Raw genomic sequence first — 12826 nt, 5'->3', positions numbered from 1 at the left:
CAAATTACAACATTCTTGATAAAGCTTCTTCTTTAATCTAAGATTTTATGCACCTTCACTGCCACCGTAACACCCGTTCCTGCTGAACTGTTGCTCATGCAGGTTTCTCTATGTTAAAGGAAAGTCAGCAAGCTTTCCTTCTAAAAACCAGCGTAAGGACGCACACAGAGAACACTGAAGGAAGGCAGGTGTAGAAGGAAATTCACAATGAAGGCATCAGACCAAATATCTCAGTGTCGCGTCTCTTATTATCCCATCAGCATTTTCTTTAATGCCACCTCTGTTTTTAGTGCAGCTGCCTCCAATGCAATGCTTTTATTAATCATGCTCACGTTGATATTTTAGTTTTCTGTTTCTTCCCTCTCCTTTTCTTTGGTTACAAAAATTTAAACACATTGACATTTTTTTTATTTTTGCTTTGATCAATTTTTGTATTTTAAATCATAGAATAGAAATACTCAAAAGGGAAAGTTTTAGTCCTTTTGTCTATAAAAGCAAAAAGGTGTTATAAAAAGGAGTCAGTTAGCTGAAGGCTATGCAGGTGTAATTATATATTCTGGTTCTGTTTCTGCACTCGATCCACCATTTCCATGCCTTATGACCACCTGGAGTTCAAGTAAGTTTCCCCCCAGTTATAAAATCTTTATTCTTAAAAAACATTAAAAATATCATAACGGTTTCAGACCTGCGTTTGGTTATAAGATGTTTTTGGAATAACGGCTTTGTGTAACAAAATGTAACCCCCTCCCCCACCACCACCTTCACGTCTAGACTTTTTTTTTTACCCTTTAAACCACATCAGTAAGGTTATAAACACTGTCTGGACTTCTCAGACACAGTACCGTACACTGAATATGGCAGTCTGTGCTTACTGTAGAGCACATTATGTGTTTTAGGGTGTCCTTAATCTACCTGCATCAAACGCCTTGATCTTTGCTTTTTTTTTTTTTTTTTTTTTTACTATGTGACATCAGCACTACAAAGCAGCAAGGAGGAGAGAAGAATAGATTATATTACAGAGGATATTTCCTTCCACGCCTTCCCTGCTTTTGGTCACTCTTCTTTTGGTTCGCCGTGTTTTCCCTCAGTCTTTGAATACGGATAGATATCCCTGTGATGAAGGAGGAAGGGAATGAGAGGGATGTTAAACCAACAGACCCTCCTGACATGAAAGCAGCCTCCTTCATCTGGTCTGCGTTATTAGGCACAGATATTTGAGACATCTTTTTTCATTTTTCAAACAATGGACCATTTGATTTATGAACTGGCATCTTCGTTTTATTGCAGGAAAGCAACAGATGAAAAGATAACAGAAAGTAAGCTATTTGTCCGTGGAGAGAAGGAAGGAAAAATGAATTTATCTTCACGTGCGGCTTTGGATTGGATCTCTGCAGAGCTTCTGGGATTTGTTTTGTTCTGATGGAAGTTCGCCCCTTTGAGAATTTAGACTGATCACCCTACTTCAGCCTCACTTAGAAAAAATGACCTTGAAGTCATTCTCAATTTAATACTTCATTATTTATTTTCAGTTTCTATCAATCAAAGTTACAGTCGATATGTGGCTCTAAGTGTTGATTTTAATATGATTCAGTTCTGTGTCGATTCAATGCGGACCTTTTCTTTTTATCCGCTCCTTCCTCTTCAGAGCTGCTGAGGTTGTTGAAAAGATTTGATCCGCTGATTTCAGTTAATCTATTGGAACTAAGAGCAGAGGCAACAATATTTTGTTTGTGAAATTATTAGCTGTGCTTATTTCACAACTTTGAAGCAAAGACAAAATTTTCTGGTGCTGATGTTTTTTATCTATCATTAGCATTTTATATCAGCGAGCCCCACAATTAACTCAACTAGCATTACTTAAACAGCCGTCTATTTGTTTATATTGCAGAGACTGTATTTTGGTTGAACGTTTTATTGGATTTCTAAAAAGATCAATCATTTGCAGATCCATAAGCTTCCATAGCAGAGGGTTGGGAAGTTACACTTTCAGCCTTCCTGTTACGTGCTTACAATACTTTCACTTATGGCCATTAAGTAGAAATATATTTATTCAATATCTAATCATTTTTTTCCTTAAAATTATGCATGTTTTAAGTAACATACAGATTTTCACATTTACAAATATAAATATTGCCCCTTCTATTATAATGAATTATTGGCACTTTTGTCTTTCCATACTATACCTGCTACAGGCACAGTTAACCCAATTAACTGATGTCTGCTTGCGTAACATCTTCAGATTTGAGCTGAAAATGTTAAGTTCAAAGCTGTGGTTCAGCATCATCTTTTATTCACAGCCATTTAGCTGCAGCCTGAACCTGCAGGTGCTGTGGTGGACGTGCCTCATGTCAGTCCTGACCAAATCAGATCACAGCTACTTAATTCATCCCAATAGTTTGCTTGATAAAGTAATACTTCATTTAGCAAATATAAACAACAGACCCTGACAAAAGACAGTGTTCTCTCTATGGGTGAATGCAATCTAAAGTGGGGTGTACCTGAGGCTTGAGGTGTGCTCCTCAGGTGAGGGTTGCGGTTTCACATCAAAGTGATGGGGCCATATCCTGTACTAGAGCGGGAAGTAGGATTTAGGCTCTGTATTACCTTGTGAGGCCTGGTTTTATTTCTGCTGTAGCACAGTGAGTATTTGGTAGCTATCTGCAGCAGCTTAACAAACTCAAAGAAGCTGCATAAATGGCCAAACCATTTTATGGGAATGAGGGATGAGTGTATATATCCCTAATACCGTAAGAGCAAATTCAATGAAAACTCATCTTATTTAATTTAAATAATAAGTCCATGTGTTTTTTCACAAGCATGCTTTTTAAAAAATAAGAAACTGTACCATGGGCCTGGGACAACTGACCCAGTGGTTCCCTCCCTGGTCGACCGGCCTGTGTCCTAGAAAACATTTTTCTTTAAAAAAATCTTAAACCAGTTTGCTTTTTTTGAGTTAACACAAATACACAAATACGTGACCTTCTTGCTGTCAGACAACAGTGCTTCAAACTGCACCACCATGCAGACCCACACTTGATTACATGTTGTTTTATATGCATCATTTACATGGTCAGATGTTATGTTTTCAGTGTAAAAGAAAAAAAGAAATTAAAAAATTGTTACAAAGATAAAAATAACTACATTTAAACATTTTAGAATATTACATTTTATAGGACTTTATTCATACTTTAAGGCTTTAAATTTACACTCTAATCTCCCTGCATGGAAATATAATGGTTTATATATATATAATAACATGGTTTGAGTACCTTTACCCTCATATTGAGTGTTTTGAGCTTCTTATTAGTTACATCTTTTTTGCAATTGCATTGTTGTTAGTTTTCTGGATAGCCTTTGCAAAGCCCTGGCCTCAACTTTGACAAATGTTGAAACTATGATTTAAAGCTGAATTTCTGTCAGCAAACCAACAGATTCCGCCTGTTTCTTTTAAAAAATATCTATTCTCTTATGAAACACCATGATTTTCTGCCATTGACGTCTTTGCAGGTAATTAAAAAAAAAATTGAGAGCAAAAGGCAACAACTGTGACATCAAAAACACCCTGTGACGTATTTAGCAATTTTAGTTACTTTTTAAAAAACTTTAACGAGTTAATATTATCATTGGACATTGATTATATAAACAGTGGTCAGAAAAGCACAATTGTAGTGCAAGTATTTCCATTATAGCAATAAAGTACTCAGGTAGCTACTTTGGAGAGAAACATTACCAACTTTTCCTTCATCCAGTGGAAATTCCATATTAATGGAAAGGGCAAACCTCCACAGCCAATTATCACATTAAAAAACAACTTTCTTTATTACCCTGGAATTCTTATAACATCTAATATAGATTCAAGCTTGGGTCCAAAGTAACGCGTGGGCTTGTCCTCCACTGCACCCTGCTGGGAAAGCTTTATGGCCAGCCAGGAGGACACAGCTCATTTATTGTGTTTTGGTCCCTTCGTGGTCCGGATGCATGAATGATCGCAGTGATGGCGAGGGCTGAGCAGATTAGCAAGACGCACTAACGAGCCACCATGCTCTGGGAGTTAGCAGGCCTAAAATAACACTAGCCTCCCAGGGAAGAGGCAGAGTGGTGCTAAAGGAAAGGTAAATCAAGGAGGACAGGGAAGCATGTGCAGATTCAAGATGAAACGTCACTTCAGATTTATGTGTGCTGTAAAAAGCTTCCTCCTTTTTAATGACCCTAGTTTCCTCCAACCAGACTTCAGTTCCCTGCCTCTCTGTCGCACTTCGTCTGGTAGTTTCAGTCTCAGACAGCTGCCACTAATTTTTCTGTCTCTCTTTCACAGGCTAACATTAATTTAGTTTTTTTTCCACTTTTATTACCTTTAATAGCTCCTCAGATGCTTTATTTCTACCTGCATATAGGATTTTAACCTGACGTTGAAAGTAATGCAACAATCATAAATTTCTTTCTTTCTTTCTTTCTTTCTTTCTTTCTTTCTTTCTTTCTTTCTTTCTTTCTTTCTTTCTTTCTTTCTTTCTTTCTTTCTTTCTTTAAGACATTTTTACATCAACTTTGCTCAAATGTTTAGCACCCCTTTTTTATCAATAGCTCATAAAGAGTTACTTTACTTTGGATAAAACAGGTTAAAAAAAAAAAAAAATCTTTATAGATCAACAGAAGAGAGAAACAGAGAAAAAAGAAAAAGGTAATCTTCAGTATGTATATATCCATATCCATAAACATGTTTACAAAGGTAATGAGTTTATCTGGCTGATTTGATAACAAAAACCTATTTAATCCTTCCTCTTATCTATATTCAACGGAATATACTCTTGATTAACTCAGTATTCATTGTTAATTATATAAATAAAATCCTGTGTTGAAGTCATGTGAATCAAATGTATAAAAATTAATATAAACCAATTTTCTTCACATGAGGAAAGTACATCCTTACATCTAATTTGTAGTAACAGGATAATAATGAAAAAAAAAAATACATAGAAAACAAAAACAATCTCAACTTATTATAATAATTATCATAATAGAGTGGTAAGGCTGGTGGGAAACTCTTCGACAAACTTCCCTATGAATGGATGCAAGACACCCCTGATTATCAAAGGTGTAAAACTCCGCCACTGTCATCTTTCACGACTGTCATCACAGTTATGCAAAGATGATTGATTGTTTCAACTTACAGATCAACACATTTGACCTGAAACCTTCCTGTTTCTACATCTTTTCTTTAGAACTGGCCTGGAAGCGATCATGGAGACGTACGCTTTCTGGAGACCTCCTGTGAGGACCCTCACATTTGAAGACTTCACCAACATGCAGAAACAGCAAGGTATAAAATACGTATCATGTGTCTGAGCATTTCCTCTTAAGAACACGATTTATCAGTTAAGTCATTAAATTTCTCATTTGATGGCTTGTGGTAGAATTTTATGAGAAAAAATAAAATAATACAAATGAGTGAACCTTGGGAGCCCTAACAGAAAAAATATGTCAGAGAATATTCAGTTGCATTCAGAATTTCTCATGACAATATTTCTATGAATCCTTTAGTATTTTTGCTGAATCTCTAGCTGGTTATTCCTACTCAGTAAATTGTAGTTTGCAGTTTTAATGGGAAGACAGTTGTTTCATATTTGAGCCACAAACTTTAGTTGGAATAAATCAGTTTGCAACTATTTCTGTTTGATCTGTCTTACTGTGTTTTCAATAGTCTGAAATGTATGCATACCTTTCTGTACAGCTACAGGATTTTCTAATTCAAAGGTAGCTGAACTGTGCAGAGGTGTGTTTCATGAACCAGGTGCTTCACTATCCTAACGTGAACTTTCTCTAAATATTTTCTCCCCATATATCGCCACACACCGATCGGCTATGTATGTCCCTCAATTAAGCTTGGCCCTTTGCTGCTTCTCTGGCAGCTCTGAACTTTTCACATCACACATACATTAGACCTTCAATACAAACCACTGCACTGCTGGTTTTGGACCGCTCATGGTCATCGTTAGCAAATTCTCTCTCCAGTCCGGAGTCGCCAGCAGAGGTTTAGTAATGGGTCATTTCAAAGAGTTTGCCGCTGTGAAATAAACCTTTTTTTCCCCTCTAAATTACCTCTGGAGGCCAGTATGACGTGATTCTCCACATCTTTGTCATCCTAAAAGTCCTCTGCAGTAATAAGAATTTAATTAAAGTTGTTTCCCTACCGGTGAACTCTTCATCACCTCGTAGGAAGGGTCAAAAAAGTGTTTGTTCACGTGCAGCTTTCAACCCTTTTGGCCGCAGACCTTGTCCTTTTTCTTTCCTGTGGTGAAGCACCTTGAATCCAGCTGACGTGAGGAAAACATGACATCACCACGCTATCCTCTTCTCTTGGCGGACTGGGATAGTCATATTATCGAAGGCATATGGTGCAAAATCAGAGTCCCAGCCAAGCAGGTCCTGGATCATTTAGTTATGCCTTCTTCTCATTCTAGTTTCGAACTGAATTTCTCCGACAGCAGCAGCAGCTCCTGCCAGAGTCTCATTAATAGAAAAGTATGTGACTGATATCCCACCGCAATTCTTAAGCTCTGAAAGGCTTGGCTCGTAGTTAGCATCTGTTCCAACAACCTCACAATGTGTGTATATTTTAAACTGTATGAGCAACTCTGTTGACCAGCCAACACGATCGTGTGTCAAGAAAGGTTTTAAAGATTAAAAACATGCAGTAATCCTGAGAGAAAGTTTAACAAAGTGACTTACAGTATATATTTAACTGCCAGAAGGTCCATCTACTGTTGGTTTAGCCATAATTGTTAGTCTGATTGACTGCAAATGGAGGTGGAGATACCAGTAGTCCCTCTACACCAGTGATAGAGGATCACAATCGTTTTTTCCCAATTCTTATCCGTTATTATATATAAGGTTTTTGCTGATATCGAAAACGAATAAATCAGTTAATGAAGTGAATAACATGCGCATTCTTTGAATCGTAAAGGTATTTGCTAAAAGTGAAACCCCTCCTGGCCAGAAAGGGGCGCTGTTTGCCAGCCGGTTACCAGGTCTGCTAATTCGAATGCAAGCCTTTGGACATTTCTCAGTTTTATCACAGACCAAATAGGATTTGGCGAAGCCTGAGCTCCGTCTCTGACTTTCTATGGATGCAGAATCCTTTAATGTTGAAATCAGTATCGTATCCAGAAATACATTTAGTTTATTTTGGACCTGTCAACATTTATAAAGCAGTTATTTAAATACTGCATATATATTTTGTTTTGTAGAATTAATACTTTATACATTCCCGCTCTATACGTTTTGTAAATTCAACATTTTAGGAAAAATTGCTTTGATGAAAAAGTTGTATCAATGAACTTTACATTTTGATGTGCAGTAAAATAATAGACTACATTCATCAGTATTGCAAGGCGCGTACATTAGAACTAGTGGTTTACCCAAATCCCAGCGATACTGCAGTATCCTTTATAAATTTACTGACATTGTTCAGTAGCCTTAACTAAATTAGGAGAACCTCTTTAATAATATAAACATATTCAGCATCTAAAATATGCATAACTAACCTGGTCCTTGTTTTCTAAATGTATTTTTGATCCAGCGACAGCTACACAATACAAATGTTTGTCTGCTCATGATGTCTTTGTGCAGAGCCCTTTGCTGAATGCTAGGCTAATGTAGCATTAACGCTCTATTTTGATATGACTTGTTGATCATCTTGCTTATAATAGACTTCCAGATCTGTTCAGCTATGTTTACTGACTTTTGTTTCAGCTGCTCTCTTTCCAGCTCATATGGAAACAATAAATTATGACATAATAGCCCTTCATTGTCCCTCTGAGGGGAAGTCCAGGTGTTAGCGTAAGAGTAAGAAGGCAAATGTAAGCCAGCACATCATTAAAAAAAAGAAAAAAAAAGTTACAAGACGAAAATTCAAAGTAAAAATCAGGAATAAAGATAAGAGAGAAAAGAAAAATCTGGATTAAAATAAGCAAAAAGAAAAGGGTACAGGACAAACATACATAAAACAGATCGTAAAGGGAGCTGCAGCAGCCAATACAGTCTCACTTAAAGAAAAAAAAATGCAGGTAAAGGTGTAGTAGAAAGAAACAACTAGAAGAAAAAATTGACCAGTATGGGTAGTTATATTAGTGTAAAATATTTCTTTGAAGACCTTTTTGTTTTCCTTTAAAATTTTTGAAAAATGGAAAACGCAGCTCAGAACTTGTAAAAAGTGGGACACTATGATCATGAGAAAAACTAATATATATTTGTTTGTACCTTGTTAGTTCACAAGGACAGTGTTTGAAAGTGTGTTACACTGCATATCATTATTGCTACTCTAACTTAAAAACATTAAAGCACATGTAAGTTGGTCAGGTCTTACAGAAAATTGCCAAGATGGACGTTTATTACCACCTTAGAGTTCAATATCACTTACAGTAAATAATTTCCAGTTAACCATCTTATTTAACCCTTGATTTAAAGATAGAGAATACATAATGTTTATGTTTGTGGTTAATTTTTTCTTCAGCCATTATTTGCTGTCATGTTTGATTTTTAACCCTATTTTAACCATTTTGACTTTTAATCTAGACTTTCATGCAAAGTCAAACAGAGGTCCCAGCTGGATGCTTTTACTGGGATAAGAGCAGATGAATCTGTTTCTAACAGCCTGGATCTGTATGTTGTTTTCCAGGTGGAAGCACAGGGACGTCTCCCACCACCTCCAGCACAGGAACACCTTCTCCATCTGGTGCAGCACATCTCCTTTCCCCCTCCTGCTCCCCTCCAGCCTTCCACCTGGCCCCGAATACTTTCAACGTTGGCTGCAGAGAAAGTCAGCTTTGCAACTTGGGCTTATCGGAGTACCCGGCGTGTGCTCGAAGTAACATGGCGGCTCTGCAAGGCTACAGCGGCCTGGCTGACAGTTCTTATGGCCGTCTCCAGGCTGCAGGGGGAGCGGTGGCCTCTGCCCAACCATCTGATTCGTTCTTGCCACAAAGGACTTCTTCCCTGATTGCTGCAGGTATGCAGGGCAGCACTCACGGCTCCTTGACCGGCAGCGGAAGCGGCAGCAGCTCTGGCAGCAAGATGGACGCCTACGGGAGTCAACTCGGCTCTTTCCCTGCCTCTCAGCTTCAGTATGTGATGCAGGCGGGAGGAAGCTCCGGTTCTGCCTCATCCTCTTCATCAGGGTCATCTCCTTCCTCTGCCCACATGTTCAGCGGCAGCCACCACCACGTGCAGCAGGGATCTTACAATGCTTTCTCCCTCCACAACCCTTACAACCTATATGGATACAACTTCCCCACCTCTCCTCGCCTGGCTGCCAGCCCTGAGAAACCCCAAGGAGGGTTACTCTGCTCCTCCGCTCCTGCGGGCGCCTTTGCCGAGCGCCAGTACCTGCCCAATGGAAGCATGGACACGATGCACATGATTGGCAACACCACGAGCAGCCAGCAGGGCGGCAGCTCCTGCGATGGACGTCAGTATGGCTCTTCTCAGATGTCCATGCACATGGTTTAAAAACCTCCGCCTGCTCCATGTTGTCAAACATACAGTATTTCAGGTGAAAATCAAAGCTGCAGTCACTGAGCCTTGGTGCTGCAGTTACACCTTTTGTTACATTAACATTATTTCAGAAACATCCTACCACTCAAAAAGCAAGCAGGTGAAAAACACTTATTTAATTATTTTTGTAAAGACAAAAAACATTTTGACCGCAGCTCAGTGTTTTTACTGTTGAAAGGAAAATTCGAATTAGTATTTAGAGAAGAAAAGGGAATCCAGATGCTCTGGTCCAGAAGACATGTTTATATGTTACGGTGCAATAGTAGAAACAGCTCTTTCGACTCAGTCTTGATTTTCTAGGAATTTAAAAAGCCATCAGTTTGCGCTGCTGCCCTGAAACCAAAGAGTCATCATTGTCATCCAGAGGATTTTACTTCGAGTGCCGCTTATGCCGTTTATGGAGGAATGTTCAGGAGAACTCTGCCATGGTCTGAGGTTTAGGACAGAATGAAAGGGACAACTGGACAATATCAGTGAATGAGTCACTGCCCCACATCCTTGCTGGAATTAAGGACCTCAATGCAAAGCCAGTTCTTTCCAAAAAGTAAATGAACAGGACTCCACCGTGCAACTTTACCCACCTACCTTACTTAAAAACTGGAATTCTTCAGAATGTTTGCAGGATTCGTCTGATATGTATACATATAGTGGAAAAGTATCTGCCTTCCTAAAGGTTTTTCTTTCTCCTGCTTTTGCTGTTTTATCACACCTAAATGTTCCTGATCGTATCAGGTGAAGATAACTTGAGTAAATACCAAACACGTTTGTTTTTCTTTATTAATCTAACTATAATCACTAATAAAAAACTGGATCTAATTTAACTAGCCACGCAGGGGATTTGTTGAATCATGAAAGGATACAAATAGAAGATGTTTTACAACATGACGCAGACAAAGATATTCAAGACTAACCATTATCTCCTGATTCATACATATTTAAGAATATATACGAAATATCTGATTGTCTGGTGAGGCTTAGAAAGCATTGATTCTCCAATAAACCAGAAAGAGAGTAAATCCATTAATCCATAGTCTTCCACTTATCTGAAATCGTTGCTGCTAAACAGTCAGAATCATTTCATAAATTTTCATAAGACGTGGTAAAAGAAAATAAATGTTTCTATGAGTTTAAAGTTATCTTAAAGGGCATGGATGAATAAAAAATATATATATCTCTTGTGGCTTCATTTGCCTCAGGTATTATTAATGTTCACAATGCAAAAGATAGAAAGAGGCTGGGCAATTTATTTTCCCGTAGATTACTCTGTGACCTTTAGGGCAAAGGAAGACGAACTATACAAAGCACAGTAACAGGTTCACATGTTAAGACACAAAGAAAAAGAAAAAAACATTTAAAGGCAATGAATCGGTCAAGTCAAAACCTGGGATTAATTCAATGTAAGATGTCATGGCCTGAAAAGAGTGTGGTTTGATGAAACAGCTGTGTAAAAAAAAAAAAAAGGATCATTGTCAGGGATCTCATTCTTGGTTTCAGTTGGTAAAACCAGCTATTAAGTTTTGGGAATGTTTTTTTTTATATATATATATATATATAGGACCACCTTCATTTAGAAATCTTTTTGCCTCAGTAAATAAACGTACGTAAGATCTGCACGGTACCTTTACTCAAGTTGCCTGAATTTAAAAGTAGACACGTTTAGGTGTGACAAAAAAGCAAAAACGGAAGAGGACCGTCAGGAGACAAACACTTCTTCATGGCATTATATATAAAAGGAGAAATGGCAAATGCAATCAATATTATAAGCTTAAAAGTGTTTGTGTGAAATGTTGAAAAATAAGCAATACTATAAGAGAGTAAAGTATGTTGTGCTGTGTACTAAGATGTGTATTTAAGAGTTGACAACTATAGCAATTTTGCCTATCTGTTATTAAAATGTGTGCAAATGGGAATTAGCAAAGTTAATCTTTTTTGAGGCAGTTTGGATTAGCTGTAAATACAAGTGCCAAGCACATAAAAAAAAAACAAATAAAAGTTTATTTCATGTATGCAGACTGGATGTCTCTTCTTTTTGTTTCTGTCTCTCCATTTTTAGATTTTTTCTGCCTGAAACATTTCTGTCTTTGTAGAACCAAATGATTCAAGCCATTTAAAAGAGGATATTGGAAAGTTTTATGGGGTTAATTATAAAAATATAACCGGTCAGGCCACCTTCACACTGCAAAAACAAAAAGTTTAATCAAGAATATTTATCTCATTTAGAGTCAAAATTTAAGTGAGACTTAAGAACTTCTTTTAAGACAATACATCTGGAAAATCCTGATACGTTAGAAAGTCTGGAAACCATCTTGTTTTGAGTTATAACTTAATTAATACAAAGTTTTTTTTTGAGCTTGTAAAACATGTAAAATCTTATTTCAAGAAAAGGGATACACTTGAATTAAGACAAATCTCCTTTATTTTATATGCATCAAAATAAGATATCAATTTATAGCTTACCATGAAAAAATAAACAAGTTTAGTCATTTTTTATTAATGTGTATCAATCCAAACATCCTAGTAATTTATAAAAACACAGTAATTAATTTTTTTTTGTATAAACTCTTTTGTTTTACTGTGGAGAGACTCCACACCATTATGTTGAAGATAATTAGTACAACTATCCAACAGTATTTCACTCGGCAGGAAAACATTGGATGGTCAAAACACCAACAACTGTTGGTAGTTGATCATCATCATCTTTGTGAGTTTTTACTTCATTGGAAAGTATGTGCTATCATTGAAATTTACGTACGAGGATGCTGTTTAATCAACGCATCTATGGAAATATGGGCTTGAGTTAAGCAGGCAATTTTGACCTTATAAGCTAAATATTGATTATTTCAACCAACGGTAGAAAGAGGTTGACATTCAAAACTATACACTGATAAATTTGCAACATACATGTTTTTCAAAATAACAATTTTTGAGGAACCATTGATGGTATTAGAAATAAACAGAGGTTGCCCACATTTATGCCTGTTTCCATATTGCTTGACCCATTGCACTGCAACTATATATATTTAATATGTTTGATACCAATCCTATTCTAAGAGAAAAAATACTATTTCTATTAACAGATATTCTCACTAAGCTGCTCACTTTCACGGCAAATACACCCATTAACGAAATAAAATTTAAGTTCTAAAATCCTTTTTCATGTAGGATTCAAACCTGAATCTATACCATTGTCAAAAGCATGTTACTGAAAATGAGTTGCATACATCTTATAACTTAGACACTTAGACTTTGATAGATTTATTTTGTCATTTTGTATACA

The 12826-nt window shown here is 37.0% G+C and overlaps 1 protein-coding gene across 1 annotated transcript in view; it reads left to right on the top strand.

Annotated features, from left to right (window-relative positions):
* The window catches only part of tbx15 (T-box 15), a 46933-nt gene extending 35389 nt beyond the window's left edge, over window positions 1–11544 (top strand). Inside the window, exons 6-7 of the mRNA XM_015395051.1 lie at window positions 5220–5317; window positions 8675–11544. Coding sequence (XP_015250537.1) covers window positions 5220–5317; window positions 8675–9504 — 928 coding nt within the window. The 3' untranslated portion in view covers window positions 9505–11544. The remainder of the gene's footprint in view (window positions 1–5219; window positions 5318–8674) is intronic.
* The last annotated feature ends 1282 nt before the right edge of the window (window positions 11545–12826 follow it).

Source organism: Cyprinodon variegatus, unplaced genomic scaffold, assembly GCF_000732505.1.
Source record: "Cyprinodon variegatus isolate N-32 unplaced genomic scaffold, C_variegatus-1.0 Scaffold722, whole genome shotgun sequence".
Taxonomy (NCBI): domain Eukaryota; kingdom Metazoa; phylum Chordata; class Actinopteri; order Cyprinodontiformes; family Cyprinodontidae; genus Cyprinodon; species Cyprinodon variegatus.
Note: the sequence above shows the minus strand (reverse complement) of the source record. Positions and strands in the feature narration are given on the sequence as shown.